Below are 18451 nucleotides of genomic sequence, written 5' to 3'. Positions count from 1 at the left end.
GAGACCATTCCAAGACTTGAATTAGCCGAAACCATGTCTTTCCCTGCTCCCACCAAAACTTACCGGACACAGTCGTATGCCGCGATTTCTTCATCTCGCCCAGAACTTTCAACCAAAGGCAAGAGTGCCTTCATCTCGGGTGGCGGCGCAGGTATTGGTGCCTCCATCGCTAAATCGCTCGCAAAGTCCGGCATCGCAAGCCTCGGCCTCCTAGGACGCACGATTAAGTCCCTCGAGGAGACTAAAGCGGCCATTGAAGCATTGAACGCAGAGACAAAGGTGTTTCTCTACACTGTCGACGTCACAGACGCAAAGGCAACCACCGATGCAGTCGCCTCCTTCGCCAGCTCCGTCAATGGAGGCAAGATTGACATCCTCGTTGCCAACGCAGCTTACATGTCTGACCTCAAGACCATAAGCGACTCGGACCCGGAAGACTGGTGGCGTGCTTTCGAAATTTCTATCCGCGGCAACTTCAACCTCCTCCGCGCATTCCAGCCCGTCGCGAAACCCAGCGCCGCGGTAATTCACATCTCCACGGCTGCCATCCATCTTCCCTACATGTTTGGCTACTCTTCCTACCGCGCCTCCAAGAGCGGCGCAACAAAATTGTTCGAGTACTTCCGCGACGAGAACCCGGGCTTCTTTGTCTTGCAGGTACACCCTGGCCTCATTGGCGGCACGGTCATGTCGGAGAAATTTGCACCGAGCGTGGAGAAGTTTGGGCTCACGTACGATGATATCGCCCTACCCGGGGACTTCGTTGTGTGGGCAGTCAGCGAGGAAGCCAAATTTTTGAATGGGCGGTTCGTCCACGCGAACTGGGATGTTGAGGAGCTGGTTGCGCTGAAGGAGAGTCTTGAGAAGGATCAGAGTCGGTTTACTGTTGGGTTGCAAGGCTGGTACTAGACCATGCAGAAGCTGTCCATGTCTATTATCAGGTCCGCCCGTAAGCATCTGTGAAACTCCCTTACCGTAACTAGTAGTCTAAGAGTGGTAGAAAAAACTGAAGGTGTCTTCCGAAGCTCGCTGAAACGACCTTCTACAGCACTCAAGTATAGCAACAAGAAGAAAATAGCAAATACAACATTCTCCCCGCCGTCCAAGGGTTCTTCGTATCGTTGATAATTACACCGGATAACACCCCTGCTAAACGACTTTTCGTTGCTTCCATGGCTTATTTCTTTGAGAGGAATGTTGACGCGTCTCGCCGTGGATTGGGCGAGGTTGCCTGCAAGCGGATGACTCCGGCTCAGGGATCCAAAACATCTTCTCAAACTCCGGTGGGATAGGCGCTCGTTTAGAAAATGTGGTCCAAATCTCCAACACCGTATTGTCCCACTTGGAGTTATAGATCGCACGCGCTCGCCTGCCTTGTGCTCTGGCCCTCTTTGCGTTCTCACGCAACAGCCCGAGAAGGGAAGCCAGCTTTGTCAGGGCTACGTGGTTCTCCCATTCCCATTTTTCCATCAGCGGCTCGCAGTCTTCTATCCGAACGCCGGTAAACTCCCCTTCTTCGTGTTGGCCTATGACGAGGTGGGGCGTTCTTCCAAAGTACATCTGGTTCATTGTGTCCCATGCTTCCATTCTTGGCCGGGCCTTGAGCTCCATTATCACGGAGGGGGGAGTTTCTTGGCCCCTGTGAATAGCTCGTATTTCGCTGCTGATCCTGGCTTTCCCTTTCAGAGTGTTCTTCTGGGGGGTACTTTGTATGACGCTGGGTGGTGCTTCAACGTCGGCATCGTTTTCTGTTGCATTCTCCTCCGGCCCGTAGTAAGCACCATCGACCTCATGACGCACTAGGCACTTCATCTCGCCAATATTGTACTGGATAACTCTCTGATGTGAGACGGAACTCTCCAGACCCGCGTCGTACTTGGTGAATGCTTCTTCAAATGCATGTCCTCAACTCTCTTCTCCAGATTTTGGAGACATTCTGAAGCAATTATTCTCCTTGCGCCAGGCGATGAAGAGCGTGTTGTTGACCAAGTCCAACTCGACCCTAAAGGACTTTTGGCTTTTGCCTCTAGCAAAATCGAAAAGGTTTTGCAACCCACCCCGGCTGATGACGATGTCCACATCGCCAAAGTTGGCTGACGGATTCATGATGCTGGCAGCTCTCATCATTGGCTCGAATGGCATCACAGGGTTCCTGTAGACGTTGTGGTCGATGTACTGGATTCCGTGGTCGTGCTCCAGTTTGATAGGAAGCGAAGGCTTCTTGTATTTGGCAGCTGCGCCTAATTTGTTTGCATGATTAGTTTAGAAGTGTGGTCAGACTCAACAAGAGAGTTGCTTACCAGGTACAAAGATCGTCGGCTCAAAGGCGTCTGACCAAATGTATGAGCACACCACAGAGAGGTCACTCACAGTCGAGGCCATTGGCCCTTCAATAGCTCCAATGAGTTGATTGGAAACAGTGCCAAAATGCTTGAAAGCTGCAATGTATAGCCATTCAGCCTTTTTCTTCGTGCCGCTCTCGACGCGTTTCGCAATGCCGTCGACGTCTGGCTCCCAGAACAGGTTCTTGGGTCTCTGCATTTCCCGTTTAAAAGGTGGCTCTGCAGCGGAATTTCTGTGGATCTCCTGTCTCGGGTCGATCTTGATTGCTTTGGTGTGGCTTCTGGGAGATTGATGCTTCGTGGAGGGGATCACCTCCGGAGTTTGAGGCAAAAATGATGGCCGAAAGACGCCTGCCTCGGGATTCATGCCGGAGGCCTTCTCCCTCATTATAATTGACAGATTAACGTCTTATGGGATGAAAGCACGTCCGAGCAAGGCTAAATTTGAGCGCGATGTCAGAATACCAGACAACAACCGTAGACGTCAAATTCATGGTTTTGAGAGCTCCACGGCACATAATTACAATTGAAGCTTGTAAATATCAGTACACTGCACTTGGAACACAATTCTATACAGAGGAAATCGGACATCAGGATGGAATCATGATTGCGGGCGGATTGACACACGAAGGGGGCCAAAGACAAGAATTTTAGACGAGGTCGTTTTTCACTCACCTTGGTCAGCTGACACACACTCGAAGCACGTGACGGCGTAGCTAGTGTCGAAAAGATATCGAACACCTGATTCGAGTGGTTCTCTGAGACCTGGGGCGTGAAGTTGCAAGCGTCAATATGGAAACTTTGAACGAATACTGCGTCATACTCTTTCTCTGACTATCACCAGAAGTGGAATGCCGATAAAAGGAGGTTGAGGAAAGGGATCCACAGCACAGGAGATGAGATAGACTTTTCCTATCCAGTAAGTAGCCCACTTATCCTGTTAGTTCGGCCAATAGAAGCATTGCCTTATCAAGGTCGCCTCACCTCCGGCAACAGCATCAAGTTCTCTAGGTATTAACATGAATTTCCGCGACGCATTTGAAATTCCGCAATGGTTGGTAGAAATAAATAGACAATTGCGGCCGTTACTTTGGCTTGAGACTGGATTACTGCTATGGGTCAAAACGCCGAGACAAGTGGGTGGGGTACCGATCTAAGTCAAAGCCACCTCCCGAATAGTCGAGCTCCGGATGAAAAGACCGAGACGAAGCCACTACGACTATCGGAAGGACCTTGAAAGAAACCGGGACCGTCCGCAATCTGAGAATGATGCTTTAAGGTTGGGCAGTGCCTATATACACATCACGGGAATGGCCCGCACTTGGTCTTGTACCAATATCTGGCCCGACACGAAGCCCCCTATTCTCTTCCATCGAATCCTACACCTTTAGCCATTTCGTGTAATGATTCATTAAATAAATATCTTGTTTGAATTCGAAGAAAGTTTGGCAAGTTTAATCCTCGGATACAACCTCAGTGGGATGACATGGGATCCAGACCCATCTCCAAGGAGCTGGCTGCGAGTCCAGAGCCGTTGGGATGACGGTGGTGGAGCCAAGACATCGTTCAGCCTCCCGGATGCGGCCCGCCAACGGGGCTCAAAGGCAAAAGATTCCCCAACCGGCGACTCCCCGCAGTGATCAGCTGGTCCACTATCACAATATGCGGTATGAGGCGCCTGTGCATTTGGCTCTCCGGATACTGAAGAACCCTTGGCGGAGACGAACGCGTACCTCTCTATTGTCCGAGGTGACGAGAATTCGGACCTCCTGCTTCTGCACTCAACACTTCAGAGTACTCCGTAACTGTCATTGGGAAGATATTTGGCGTCGGTAAATCTATAAGAACCCTTTTCTTCTCCTAAGTTGGCAGAACAACTCCTAACATCTTCACAGCACGCTCAGTCGACTTAGCAGCTCCATTTCCATTCCTCAGTGCCTTTAATACTTCGATAGAAAAGAACATCCTTTTCCCCCAATATGAAGCCATCAACTGTTATCCTCGGGTTCTTCTCCTCCCTCGTCATTGCCGCTCCAACTACGCCCGCGGACTCCAATCTTGTTGAAAGACTCTCCATTCTTGCTCCGGTCTGTCAAGGAACTCCAGTATGCTGCTCGGCTGATGTCGTCAGCGGCGTAGTGTCTTCAAACTGCGTAGCACGTAAGATATCCAGATCGATCCTTGGTTTACAGGAGCCCAACGTGAATTTTTTCAAGCTGACCAATGAGCACAGCTGTCACGCCTCCAATCACCACCCTCGGATTTCAAGCTGCCTGCCTGCTCGATGGGAATCGCATTGCCCGATGCTGCTCTCTCAGCGTTGTAAGTGTCCTAACAGTGGCCCTGACTCTGTGCTGTGGCTGACCTCCAAACACTAGGCCGGTTTGGCAATCCTCTGTAAGGCGCCTGGCACCTAAGGAGCTCTCTGAATATCTTGCCACGTCTTTGACATTTCCGAGAACAGTGTGCTCCGACAAACGATTTCATTACTTAGTACTACTTAGGATTTTTAATAATTTAATACTTGTCATTTCCATCCACGGTTTCCAAGCTTTGTTGCATCGTATCCCATGCGCGCAACATCATATGTGGTATCATGATGCTTCACAATTATTGGCTGTCTGCAATGTTCAGAGATCCAGTTCTAATTAAGTCCTTTAATATTGGTTTGCATTGGAACCCGGGGCTCTGTGACATTGAAGATACCGCATCCAGAGGTGTCTCCAGTGTACATACTTTCCAGTATCATTCTATGGGTGGACCATGACCAGTTAGTACATATATGGACCTTTGATTGGCGAATGGAAGTCACCGTGTACTGGTTTCTATCGGTGCTTGTTCAATACATTTTTTTTTTATTGTACATGTAACATAATCTTTGCCGAGACGGGAGCAGGTTACAGCCAAATGCTCAGAGGTAGACATAGTTCATCTACAATGCTCGGGCTGGGTTGAAAGTTCCTGGAGGCGCACCGCCTCATGCTAGCTCGACTAATGATCAGAAATGGGACCTGTAGTTACTGGATTGCTCTTCACTACTGAGCACGAAATGTTTGATCCGAATGAGCGAGGCGCCGATTTAGAGGGAGACTGGATGATACTCGGACACGGAGCCGGAAGATCCAGAGCGGGGCCGGGCAGTTATAGTCGGACATCCCGGCGTTTAATCACATTCTGGTCAATTTACTACTCGCTGAAGGGATGCAGCCCAAAGCTGGACGTTGGAATAGGCTGTTTTCTCATATAATGCCGATCTGAAAGGGCTTCTTTGTTTCTCAATCTCAACGTCTAGTTCATCGCTGCTGAGTCGTCTTCCGCCCTTATCCCGGCGGATGGCGAGCTGTGGGGTTCCGGAACCCGCTTGAAGATGTCGCCATCGCACCCATGTAAGCACGACGCGATGTCGGACACAATACCGACCCCATCCATGGTCAAAGGCTCCAATCCACGTTTTTGCTTCGCATGTGCGCCGACGAACCGCGCCCGCGCCGGCGGCCTGCATCAGGGATAGGTCGTCCTACTATGAGCGCCGCCCAGGATTGTCTCATTACGATTTACAATAACGCCACGCGAACCAAGCTTATTCCAGCCCATCGGCGAGCGGTCTCAACCAATCTAAATCAGACCTGGTATCTGACGAGCTGCAGTGTCCAGAAACTGGGGTGGGGGTTTCAAGGAGTAGACACAAAGAAAAAATCAGACTGGTGCTACATCACGGAGGTTGGCCGCTTGGGGAGTTCTCTAGAGGGAGGAATGAATATCCCGCAGAACAGCATGGGTAGAGCGATGCAGAGACCGAAGGAATCGGCAATTTCTTAAAAGCTCGACATCGAACGGACCCCATTTCCTCCCGCACTTGCATGACCTTTATCCGTTGCGTCGGGATCGAAAAAGCAACCCCAGCTGCAATGTCGTCAATCGATCAAGCAAAGCATCCACAAGAGGTTGATGAGGAGGTCCAGGATGTTCAATCTACGAAGCCTGTGTCACGTTTCACTCGCTGGTACCGCTCGCCTCTATTCAACGTCATCCTCGTGGGCCTAATCTCGTTCACTCAGCCTGGTATCTGGAATGCCCTCAACAGTATGCGAAGTCCCAAGACTTGAGAGAAATCACGGACTAATCAATACCTCAAGGTACCGGCGCTGGCGGCCAGCAAGAGCCTTACCTCGTTAATGGCTCCAACTCCCTGACCTTCGGCATCATGGTCTTTGGCTGCAGTTTTTTCGCCATCATGGCCAACAAGATCGGTCTGAAGACAGTTCTGATCATCGGTACCCTTGGTTACGCCCCGTACTCGGCGTCAATGTACGTCAACAACCGTTACGGTGTTGAATGGTTCGTGTTGTTCGGCGGCGCGACCTGCGGCATTGCTGCTTCTGCATTGTGGGCAGCTGAAGGTGCCATCGCCTTGGGATATGCCGACATCAAGGACAGAGGAAAGTTCACTGGTATCTGGCTCGGCCTGCGTGAGCTCGGTCAGCTTCTTGGCGCCGCCATTCAGCTCTCGCTGAACGTCAAGGAGAACCAGCGCGGAAAGGTCGGATACTCGACCTACCTGGTATTGATTGCCCTGCAATGCCTTGGTCTTCCCCTGGCGCTGCTCGTGTCTCCTCCACAGAAGGTCATCCACAGCGATGGCAGGAAGGTTGCCGACCCTACCAAGAACAAGGCTGTCCTAGGAGAATTCCGGAAGTGGCTGAAGCTGCTCAAGAAGAAGCAATTCTACCTTTTGATTCCCATTCTCGTCGGTTTCAACTGGAACAGCACATACCAAGGCATTTACTTGACCAAGTACTTCTCAGTAAGAGCGAGAACCCTCGGGGCCTTGACATCTGGTATCGCTGCATCTGCTGCCAACATATTCTGGGGTTGGTTCTATGACCTGAAGTGCTTCAGCCGACCTCAATTGGCCAAGATTACATGGTGCTGTTTCTCAGTCGTTATGCTGGGCTTGTTTGCATGGCAGGTGGCTAACGAGAAGCTCTACGAGGATACTGTTCCCAAAGTCACCCTCGATTGGAGCACCCCTGGATTTGGACGCGGATTTGCAGTCAATGTGCTCTTCCGGTAAGTGCACCAACGTTCCGTATTCACCTTATTTAAGCAGTACTAACGGTCCACAGCTTCATGAACGAGTCGCACTACATGTTTGTGTACTGGATCATGGGTACCTTCTTTGACGATATCGAAACTCTGACACTCGGCGTTGGTCTTGTCCGATCCTTCGAATCCATCGGATCATGCTTAGCCTTCGGGATTGGTGCCGTCAAGGTTTCGCCAATGGTTAATCTCATCGTTGCCTTTGTCATGTTCGTCGTTTGCGTCCCTGCGACATCGTGGGCCGTTCTGCTTGTGCCAGAGCGACCTGTAGACAACACGAAACTAGAGGCGGAAGACTCTGCTGTCGAAGACAGCAAAGTAGTCGCAAGCCCAGTTGATGTGACCACGACGGCGGCCGCTGTTGACGGTCCTAGGAGTGTTTAAGATACTACGATGGTATTTGTTCATATTTTTCAGCTTTAGGCACAGCCGATTAGTTACTTGAAGCAGGTAAAGTCAAGCATTGCTGGACTGTAGGCATTCAGAATATGAGGGAGATCGCTTTTATTGCTTAACACTATGCGCTGTTGTATATGGTGCTGCTACCCTTGTCTCGTTGCTTGCCATTGCTGATCGAACTATTTACATCTTGAGACTGAATATGGACCTAAGAATCGGGATAAAAGCGTGCATGCAGATATTTAGCCTCCATTTAAGCTGCAAACTTGACTGAAGTCAACCTCATCCCCTAGATAGAAGCCTTGTCGAGGTTCTCGGTAAAGTTCTCATCCTTGAAAGGCACATTGGCACTGCCAAAGTCGGTGTTGTTGAGAGCAGTTTGCATGTTCATCGACATAGCGTCCCAGTCAAGAACAGGGTACGTCTTGCCGGTGGTATCAGTAAACTGAAGCTCATGGTTCAGTAAGAGCTGTGTAAAGTATTCCACCTTCACACCATCACCCTCTCTTTGCGGGCTAGTCGACTTTTTGTAGTCGCCGTGACCCGAAGCTGCACCACCTAGGATCGTTGGGTCCGCAACGGAGGGGTTGTTGAGCCAGACCACCACGCTTTCCCAGTCGTGTCTATGCGAGCCGGTGGAGACGCCGTCGTTCGGCATGTCTTTGGGGAAGTACCAAGCGTACATGATGGCGTACTTGTCGTTGTGCCATGTGCCTCTGGCGTAGGTCTGACCCTTGCTGGTGTCCTTGCAGCCTCCGCTGGAGCTGCCGCTTGGCTTCAGGCCGCCACTTACTTGATCATCAGCATTGTGTCATTGCAGAGCTCTTGTTGTACACGTACCTTGTGTCTCCGGCATCGTCAACAGCCGTGTACGGTTGGCAACCATGAGCGATGTGAAGAAGCGGGTTGAACCGTGCGATGGCTTTGCCAATATCGTTATCCTGAACCTTCTGGGCGAGAGGGCTAAGAGCGTCGTGGCCAACTTCTCCGCGAGGGTCTAGATTGGTGGCAACGGGAGCAGCAAAGGCACTGCTCACGAGACCGAGAAAAGGAAGGAAGGCGGTAGAACGCATGTTGGAATGAATGACTACGGCTTGTTGTTAGTTGACATCTCCCCAAGCCTGAATGAAAGGTCATTATACCAGTAACGAATGAACAAGTTGAAGTGAATGCTGACAATGAAGGCCTGCTTCCCTGTTTGCCGTCTAGGATCTATGGCGAAATGAAGTTGATGGAACTTGGCGCAAACATCAACAATAAGAACAGGGGGAATGGCGGCTTTTGAAACCAAGTCGATCCTAGGAAGTGTCAAACTCCGGCTGGGCCAGATCCAATTTCCAGTGGATTGAAGAATCGCATGAGTTAATCCTGACCGCTGGTCCGCAGTACGCGCGCGGCCTTCGGAAACCTGATCGGGTCCGGAGACTACAGAAAGCAGGGGTCATGACAAATGAGACGAACCATTAGTGCTATCAGAAGATCAGTAAATGCTACCATTTTACATCAGGCAAATGGGGTTGAGGTGATCTGGCCTTCAAAGCCGCCAAACCGGAACCGAGGCTGGTTACCTGTGTCTTCCGCAGGGCATATTGCTTGCCACACCAAGCCCTATAACTAAACTCTGATATGCTGATTGAAGGAGGCCAATGTCCAGAATTAGCGATGCCCAGGCTGACGGGCTGAGAACCTTCATTTAGCTGCGGCTTTCCGTGTGGGCCCCTTGGTGTTGACCGAGTCAGTCTCAGGTTGCACTCTTCCCCGTGTCCATGATTGATAACCCAGCCTCCACTACCTTTTGGTGCGATTCAGTCCACAAATTTCAATCTGTGACTGGGTAGCTGCCAGGTATCCCGTGGTCTCCTTGATTTGGGAGCACAACGAGATCCGAGTTGTCCGTGCCAAGAAGGCTCCATCCGCCTGACCATCGTGGTTCTCGCGTGGTTCTCCAGAAGGTTAAAGCTGTCTATCTTTGTCGCTAGTCATGACATCAAAGCATTGACGCGCCGCCTTGTTTTCAGAGCCGCAAAAGCCACGGGGACCACTTCTTCACTACTCGAGATGGCGAACTCCAGCATTCCCAATTTCCCCGAGACTTGTACAAGTCACTCAAACAATTTGGATTGATCTCCTGCAACAAACCACGACTAGCAAGAAGTACGTATTGAGCAGAAGTGTATTCCTCTACGCGACATCAATCCAATCCAAGGCTCGTTTCAAAAACTTTTGCTTCCTTGCCAATCGGTTGGATCAAGGTGTAGCTTCCCGATTTGTTGAACTCCTGCACTCCGTTGAGCAGGTAAAGCGGAGTCATCTGCCCGTCATTACTAAAAAACAACTTTGGTCTCTCCCTGCGATAGTAGTCCAATTTGACACCATCGGTAAACTCAACAGTTGTGTTGTACGTCAAGGTATTGTTGTTGTAAGTCCAAGGGCCCTCCCAGTTACGAGCATAAGCATGCGCTCCAACACGTGGCCCTTTTCTCCCTTCAGCAATATCGATCATGTGGTGGACTAGGATGTGCCAGTGGCCTCTTTTGTCTCTCCAAAGGAATGGATCTTCACTTCGCTCCGTGTTTCGCGGTTCGACAACAAGTTCGTGGGGTGCAGAGAAGTTGTCCGCGTGATAAATGTTGTTCTTCTCTACGGCGAGTAGGATTTCGTGCGTGGGATTCTCATCGGTCCACAGCGGCCACGGTGCAGGGTTCGTGACGTTAATAACCTGCGGGATGGGCGTCGTCCATTCTCTGAGATCCGGCGACGAGGAAACCGAGATCGTGTTGTTCCATTTCTGGGATTTACAAACGTCACCAACTTCGACGTCCTTGCCGATGAAGTAAATCAAGAATCTTTCATCCGCGGGGCTCCAAATAGTCGTGGGGTTGTGATGAAAAGTGCTGAACAACGTTTGGGCGTAGTTATAAGGGCCTCTCGGCCCCGTGCGAGACTCGGCTCTGATAATGGTGCTGAAAGGCCGCCAACCAGAGAGACCACAGCCGTGTGACATTTGCGACGTAATGAGATGGAAGAGGCCCTTGTCTGCCCGATCTTGAATGATGTGGCCTCCCCAGGAAGAGTTGCCGGCGCCCTCCTTGTAGAAATCCGGTCCTGTCGCGTTCGTGCGGTTGTACCCGGTCCAACGCTCAACTGGCTGCAAATCCAGCTCGCTGCAGTCGGCAGAACGCCATCCCTTGTCACAGACACAGGAGGAGTTTTGATCGCAAATGCCATTGAGACTGCAGTCGTCGTCCGTTTGACATCCAACAACTCCTACCAAGAGAGTGGAGAAACAGCCAAGCAAAAGAGTGCCTAAAAGAGCTCTCATACTTCAGTAATGTGTCACTCTTCGATGATTCTACTGATAGTCTTATGTTTTCTCGAAACCATATTTGGGAAAAGTGCGAAACAAGTCGCTCTTGTATGCGTGACTTTCCTAGGTACAGCCGCTTAGCAAGTCTTCAAGATCGACAGGCTCAGCTCTCGGCTCGTCGTAGATCTATCCGAATTGCGCAGGTCTCCATCTAGAAGGCCGGCGGAAGAATTCAGATCCTCGAATCTGCGTCGGCTTCTCCGCATTTCCCCGCGAACAACACCATCCCCAACATCCATTATACAAAAGCAACTCATTTGTAAATGTACTGATTAAGGCAATCCAGCATACCCTGGCTAAAAAATGAACCAGATATTTGCGACTCGTGCATAAGAGGGAGGAATATAGATTTAAAAGGATTCCACAAAATGAGGGCCGCGATCCTGCTGGAATGCCACCACTGGTGGCAGCACCTCGAGTACCAATTGACAAGATAATGTTCCAGGTCTTCGTCCGAATTCCGATCACTTGGAATTTGAACGAGAACCTACTGTAATTACCTGCATGGACTGACTCGTATCGGCACTTAGGGTAGCGTATGGAAAATTGGAATATGCAGTCAACAGCCCTAGGCTTGCTGCATTCAGACGGGAAATACAGTAACACGGTTTTTTATATGATCGCTGATTAAGCGATGATCAATACTGGTTACCTGTAGGTGTTCTACCTAACGGGCAGGATGAAGACCGACGATGTCGAACAGCTGACTCTATGTCACAGGAACACAAAGTAAAGAAAAGGTTGGGGAAGAGACGTTTGCCATACTGCACCTAAGGCAAGTTGAAAGCTTGAAGTGGGCAGCGGAGCCTTTCGGACAATTGCCCTAGTTTGCTGGGTCACTTGCCACTCGTACCAACACATCGCTCAAATTGACCTTTCGCATGATTTGAGGGAAGGGGGTTCTGTATCGAGGACTGACGATGAGTAGTGATGGCAGTAAGGCAGATGGGACATCAGCTTTCTTGGACACCTCTCCATCGCCTGACAAATATACAGGCTCGCTTGGCCCCTGCAATTTGCAGTCGTGGTGCCTCGGAACTCTCCTGGCCCTTTTCAGCACCCTTATACTCCTGGCAGACCTGGGTAACACCGGCACCGCAGGATTTAGATACTATAGCAATGTCTTCAAAATTGGAGCTATTGCCAACAAGTGATTTGATATTGCTGGCCTTCAAGTTGGCCACAGGCCCAGACTTACTACAGTATTCACAGACAAGTGGTAAATATTAGAGAACCCAGGCTTGACAAGCTTGTGCAGAACGTATGAAATCTAGCAGCCTGCCATCTTGGACTCCGTGGAACCTGCGGGCATGTGTATGAGGCTGCGAGGAAGCAGCAATTGTTTCGTGACTCAACGACAGCATTCACTTGCTGCTGAAATTTCTCCAGCGATTTAGTCTCAGATCTGTGGTTCTCACCTATCCTTGGTGGATTCTGACGATGTCCTTCCCCTCTTGAGGTGGTATGTACCGGGCGCTTGTCTTATTAGAGCAGTGCCAAGCCATGCTCGTGTCTTGAGATTTTAGCCGTTGATTAGTATACGGTCCACCTTGCGAAGCCAAATTGTCCATCCGAGCTGAACATAGTGCCACTTGGGTTATCGAAGCACATTGAGGAGAGAGCATCGTCATGTTCATACTTGTAGTTTGTCATTATCGATCCAGACTCATTCATCGTTCACCTTCCACTCATCAATCAACTTCCGCCTCTGATGATTCGTAGCCCACCCCAGCTCCGTCTCGATACCAGAAAGTAGCCCCAGAACCAATTCCTGTTCTGGTCGCGTATAAAAGGCTTGCCCCGCCACGAAAAGCGGCTGGACAGAGTGAACACGCACCGCGTCAGTAGGGTCCGCGAGACTGATCCCACAAATTTCCTTGCAATGACGCAGAACCTCTTTCTGGATGAGCCGATACGACCGCAGGCGTGCTGACACGGTCGACCGTATGGCCGTGGATTCTTGGGGCCGGTTCACCAGCAAAAGAATCTGAGCCATATGGTAGCTTTGCATCGTCGACGCGCACATGGGTATGTCGTACCATACCCTCTCCATGTCCATATCCGTGTCATCATCACCCAAGTCCCCGTGGCAAGTAGAGAATCTCGTCCGGGCGCTGGGTACAAAGGTCGGCGGTAGACTCTCGTACCAGTCCTGTAATTCGACTTCGAGCTTCATCCATCTTCCCAGGAGGAGTTCCTGCGTCAAACCAAGCGACATGCGCTGGCCTGCGGGTTTAGAATAGTCTTCCGGGCGTATACCGTCTCCGTTGGTGATGTAATTCATAATCTTCCCCAGGAGCCACAAAAGCTCGTTGCTCTTAGAGTCTTCATCCACGTTGGTCAAGGAGCGGACATCAGCTGTCGAAAAGGGGCTGAAGGGGAGTAGAAGGTTGCGTTCGTCCGTAGCGAGGCCAAAGTTCTGCCAAAGACGGATGTGGTCTAAGTTCAGACGTGTCTGGGTCTCGCTTATGACTTTTAGAGGGGGAGTTGTTAGCTTTTGGCCGTGGCAGAGTGTCTCTTGAAAAGCTTACAAGCACAGAGAAAATCTTGTCTTGCCAAGCTCCAGAATATTGGCCCTTTGGTCGGAGACTGCGGTATCGAGACCGGAGAAGATCCTCCAAGTGCGCTGTCTGAGGCAGAGTACAGAGAAAGAGCTGTGAGGTGCGCCTTCCATGCATTCCCTGGGGCGTTCATCAGCTCGTACATGCAGAGTATGGCAACCGCAGCAAAGGTATCCGCGTGTTGATCGCTGGTCTCGCTATCTTGTGCATCGTCCCTTACTCCGGCGAGAGTAATGGCATGTTTTAGACGTCTTATTGCTTGATGGTAGTGTCGGACAGCGTGATATTGCCAGTCGGGGGTTGTTGTAGCCGGGGAAGCGCTCGAAGTTCTCACGCTGCGGATCTGTCGGGTCTCGCTGTCGTTCGACTGAGCACGCGATAAGTGCTTTGCTGCAAGAGCGCAGATTGCTGATTTGAGAAGCGGTCTAGTGGTTGCTCGTATTGGTATTTTGCATGAGAAATGTGCAGATGTATCGAACAAGTCCATCCTACCGCCCATATGTTAATGGCTGTACAGCCTCTAGGGGGGTGGAAGAGAACAGGCCTCACCATTGCCCAGGCCCTTGTCTAAAGTGTCTCAGAAGCTTTAGAGCTATTATGCTCGCCTCTGGATCATCATCGTCGCCGTTGTCGTCCAGATCTTCATCATCTACTTGTATCGCGGGCGGTGTGAGGGCCATTGGCTTTGATACAATATCGTCTCGAACGGATGCAGTAACAGATCTGCTATACTCGGGATCGCTATCCCCTCGGAGATTGTCTAAAGAATGTTGGGCGAAGTCAGAGACTCCTTCCATCCCCGGCGTATAAGCCGGAGCTCCCCCACTCTCCGCATCTCGAGGTTCGGGTGTCGACAGCGTGTCATCCCATCCCCCAGGTGGTTCTTCTTCGGTACTGTGACTACCATGCTGTAGAAGAAAATCATCATCCGAGATGTCGTCTTCTGCCTCGAACGGGTTCGTGATATTCACGAAGACAACTGAAAGGTTCCAGTTGGTCAGTAACCACATAAATGTTAAATTTCAGACACAAATCGACCCACGTTCGTGCGGGACATCGAGCCAGATCTGATCTTCTTCAAACAGATTCTCGACAGTAGCACGACCTATAGAAGAAGCCTTGTCTTGTGCTCGACAAAGGAGGCTTTGATCAAAATGACGAAACTTTGTGTCTTGCGAGAAGATGCATTCGCGATCAGACTTGGTACATTGCCCGCAGGCGGGTCGCGCCTCGTTGCATTTCAGTTTTCGCTGTCGACAGGTCAAGCTGTTTATTGAAGTTGTAAAGATAAAGTGCGTTTCTGATTGAAAGTAGTAACCCACCACCCATGATGCGAGCGCATGATGCCGACGCCGTGGTCCAAAGAGTGTCCGAGAAGACCTCGACCGCCGCCTCGACCTAGGGAGAGGGGGGCTCTGCTCGACGCGGTTGGTTTAAGGAATTATCCCTTGTTAGTCGTAAGGTGAATGGCAAATGTGACAGTCAAGGGCGAAAGAGACAACATGGCATAAGGGAAAAGATCCGAAGGTCCAGTGTGGTGGATGACAAGAGAGGAAATCCGGTGGACGATTCCGGTGGAACAAAAAGGCGGGGCTACCCTTTCTTGATTTGGCTGGTATCCTTGACGTCGAGGGTGCGTTGTCGTGGACAGGCGGACTGTTAAACCGAATGTTCTATGCTATCATTTTCCGTCGGCTCTAGCGATGAGTGTTATCTCGAGCTGGGTAGGTCCCTCGTCAACCAAGTCAGCGCAACCAAAGGGACGAAGCGCTGAAAACCTCAACCGTATTGCAGAATTAGTTGGGAAGGGGGCGTGTATCCGTCTACAAGCCAGAGTCAGGCATTCGGCAAAGTTACCTTACTCAGACCGCCGGCTGCAAGTGTCTGACGCTTATTGCCGATGGCGCAGAACGGACCGACTGTTCCCACCTTAGCTGGCAACTTTGCCGAGAGTCCCCTCACTGAGCTTGCTTGCTAATTGGTCTCAGACGAGAGGCAACTAAACTCGACGATGCCAGCAACTTACAAATCTAGAACCCTCGATGGGCGGATTTTGAGTTATGGCAACTAATCCGAGCTATATTGTTGTCAGAGAAATGCACTGCATAACCCACGCGTGAGACAGCAGACTCTTGGCGAGCATGACCTTGTGAAGGCCCAATAGCCATGTCCACCTGCGGGCTATCTGTGAGATTTTTCATCCAGATGGCAAACCCGGTGGGCTTCACATCCGAAAGGAGAATAGCACGATATCAAAATGAGCACGACAGATGCAGCCACCAAGCCAGTATAAGAACCTTTCGAGTGTTGTTGGAATGGACAGCTACTCGCTCTCTGGTCTTTGCTACAGGGAATTCATCTCGTCCATAATCTTTTCTAGATCGTGAGTCTCAATCACAATGAGGATGTTAAAGATGCCGCCGCTCTATGCCAGGGCGTCTATAGCTACGGGAGCGTGTCTGATGCTGTGGGGGTGAGTCTTCTGAGCAGATCTCCTGCTTTTCAACCAAAATATTCAGCTAACTTCCACCTGCCAGGCTCGACACTGGCAGCATAGGCCCCATTACAGCGATGGAGACCTTCAAGACCTCATTCGGCAACTTCTCCGCCATCCTCCACGGCGCAATCGTCTCAACCATTCTCATGACCGGCACAATCAGCGCCCTCCTGGCAGGCATGCTGGCAGACCAGCTCGGCCGAGTCGCCATGATATCCACCGGCGCCGCCGTTTTTGGTCTCGGGGCCGCCATTGAATGCGGCGCCGTTCACCTCGCAATGTTCATCGCCGGCCGTGCCGTAAAGGGTCTCGGGACGGGACTCTTCGTCAGCACCGTCGCCGTGCAAATCTGCGAAATCACGCCCGCCAAGACGCGAGGCTTCTGGGTTGCGTTCTCGCAGTTCATGCTTACAGTGGGACTGTCCCTGGGGTACTTCATCTGCTACGGAACACGTCGTGTAGCGGATTCGTCGGCGTCTTGGCGGGTGCCGCTTGCTGTAGAGGCGATTCTGGGATTTGGACTTGCCGCGACGACACTTTTTGTGCCGCAGTCGCCTCGGTGGTTGATGGCCAAGGGCCAAGTTGACAAGGCTCGACTAGTCTTCACCCAACTTGGCATCAGTGAGGAAGAGCAGCGGGAGATGCTGGCATCCAAGGGCGGAAAGGAGGCAGCAGCAGCCGCAGTACACCCTCCAAACATGAGCATGGCGGGCACTATACGAGCGACATTGCAAGACTTCCGGAAGGCTTTATCCAAGCCCTTCCGCTCTCGCACCGCCTTCGGATGCTTCTTGATGGTCGCCCAGCAGACCAGCTTCATCGACGGAATTCTATACTACGCCCCTCTGCTCTTCCGGCAATCAGGTCTCTCAGAGGAAATTACATTCCTCTGTTCGGGAATTCTAGCTTTGGTGATCATGGCAGTTACCATCCCGGCCACCATCTTCACAGACAGCTGGGGTCGTCGGACCTGCACCATCGTTGGTGGGGCGGGCATCGCCGTCCTCATGTTCCTGATGGGATCATTGTACGCTGCCAACCAAGTGCGCGTCGACGGGGGTGCCGGACGGTGGGTGGTCATTGTATCCATCTACCTCTTCGCCATCGTCTTTAATGGGACCTGGGCGATCTGTATTAGGGCCTTTCTGGTTGAGAGCCTTCCGCGCGAGACGAGGTCTAGCGGTGCAGCACTAGGGCAGGCTGCTAACTGGCTGGCCAACTTTGTTGTTGCGTTGACCGCGCCGCCGTTTCTCGCTGCGTCGTCTTCCGGGCCGTACTTCTTTTACGGCGGATGTACGCTCGTAAGTGTCGTTGTCTGTGCAATTTGGATGACGGAGACGAAGAGCCAGAGTCTAGAGGCCATTGAGGCGGCGTATCTTGAGCGCAAGTCGGGCAAGGTTGACGAGAAGATGACGTGGACGACGACGGCGGAGGGTCTGAGAAGTTCAGAGGAGATGTAGCTTTCTGGTGGCTGTTAGACGAGAGGAATTGATTTGATGTGCGCTGGACTTGACACCATGAAGATACCCTCGCATTTATAGAGATACCACTGTGCTGTGTTAACTAGAATGAATGACTGGGAAAAAACACTTCTGTACTCACGCGATAACTTGGCGGCGGTGGCGAGCACAGAATCAAGAGCTCTGGTGCAGTAGTCACTGTGGAGATCTTGAACGATCTTGGAGAACTGGTGGATTTCCGGGTGCGTATCAAGGGGGAAGGTCTTGAGGGTATCGAGGTTATGTTCGTAAATCTCTTGATCTATTCCAATGGCTTGTCAGTGGCTGTATTACATCAGGGCGACAACGTTCCGGCTCTGCATACCCGAGAATAAGGCCTTGAAGCCGCTAATGATGACAACATCATTTATCGGTCGCTTCCGTAGAGAGAGGAATGCGGCAGTCATTGGAAGTGCCCATTCGTCTTCCTCTCCGAAACATCCCTGCGCAATGGTGCTAGCAAAACGGAAGTCGGCCTTAGTCGCCGGAGTGGGAGAAGCGAAGCATTGGGCGCGAAGCCTGCGGACCCTTTTTGCCAGTTCTAGATGCTCATTCGGTAACCCTAATTCTGGGCAGAGCCTGAAAAGGCCGTGATCGATGATACTTTGAAGAGAAGCTGAAGAGCATACACCTTCAATCGGTAGCTTCCCTTGACATAAATATTCACCAAAGTTGTAAGAGGT

General features: G+C 51.2%; 6 protein-coding genes across 6 annotated transcripts; 3 read left to right on the top strand and 3 right to left on the bottom strand.

The window, feature by feature from the left end:
• Positions 1 to 33: 33 nt before the first annotated feature.
• Positions 34 to 909, top strand: N0V96_004174 (uncharacterized protein; the record flags this gene model as incomplete). Its single annotated transcript, XM_053188239.1, has 1 exon — positions 34 to 909. One exon carries the CDS (start codon positions 34 to 36, stop codon positions 907 to 909), a length of 876 nt encoding a protein of 291 aa, XP_053054201.1.
• Positions 910 to 1905: 996 nt separating this feature from the next.
• N0V96_004173 (uncharacterized protein) lies at positions 1906 to 2541 on the bottom strand (the record flags this gene model as incomplete). Its single annotated transcript, XM_053188238.1, has 2 exons — positions 1906 to 2240; positions 2301 to 2541. 2 exons carry the CDS (start codon positions 2539 to 2541, stop codon positions 1906 to 1908), a joined length of 576 nt encoding a protein of 191 aa, XP_053054200.1.
• A 3709-nt stretch (positions 2542 to 6250) lies between these two features.
• Positions 6251 to 7829, top strand: N0V96_004172 (uncharacterized protein; the record flags this gene model as incomplete). The annotated part of the gene is made up of 3 exons (XM_053188237.1): positions 6251 to 6425; positions 6479 to 7412; positions 7469 to 7829. The coding sequence occupies 3 exons, from the start codon at positions 6251 to 6253 to the stop codon at positions 7827 to 7829; spliced, it is 1470 nt and encodes a 489-aa protein (XP_053054199.1).
• Positions 7830 to 8133: 304 nt separating this feature from the next.
• N0V96_004171 (uncharacterized protein) lies at positions 8134 to 8917 on the bottom strand (the record flags this gene model as incomplete). Its single annotated transcript, XM_053188236.1, has 2 exons — positions 8134 to 8632; positions 8685 to 8917. 2 exons carry the CDS (start codon positions 8915 to 8917, stop codon positions 8134 to 8136), a joined length of 732 nt encoding a protein of 243 aa, XP_053054198.1.
• Positions 8918 to 12877: 3960 nt separating this feature from the next.
• Positions 12878 to 14452, bottom strand: N0V96_004170 (uncharacterized protein; the record flags this gene model as incomplete). Its single annotated transcript, XM_065757043.1, has 2 exons — positions 12878 to 13676; positions 14322 to 14452. 2 exons carry the CDS (start codon positions 14450 to 14452, stop codon positions 12878 to 12880), a joined length of 930 nt encoding a protein of 309 aa, XP_065614256.1.
• Positions 14453 to 16171: 1719 nt separating this feature from the next.
• N0V96_004169 (uncharacterized protein) lies at positions 16172 to 17729 on the top strand (the record flags this gene model as incomplete). The annotated part of the gene is made up of 2 exons (XM_065757042.1): positions 16172 to 16179; positions 16310 to 17729. The coding sequence occupies 2 exons, from the start codon at positions 16172 to 16174 to the stop codon at positions 17727 to 17729; spliced, it is 1428 nt and encodes a 475-aa protein (XP_065614255.1).
• Positions 17730 to 18451: the final 722 nt, after the last annotated feature.

The sequence above is a fragment of the Colletotrichum fioriniae genome (genome assembly GCF_027942845.1).
Source record: "Colletotrichum fioriniae strain IMI 355084 chromosome Unknown scaffold_4, whole genome shotgun sequence".
Classification (NCBI taxonomy): Eukaryota; Fungi; Ascomycota; class Sordariomycetes; order Glomerellales; family Glomerellaceae; genus Colletotrichum; species Colletotrichum fioriniae.
Note: the sequence above shows the minus strand (reverse complement) of the source record. Positions and strands in the feature narration are given on the sequence as shown.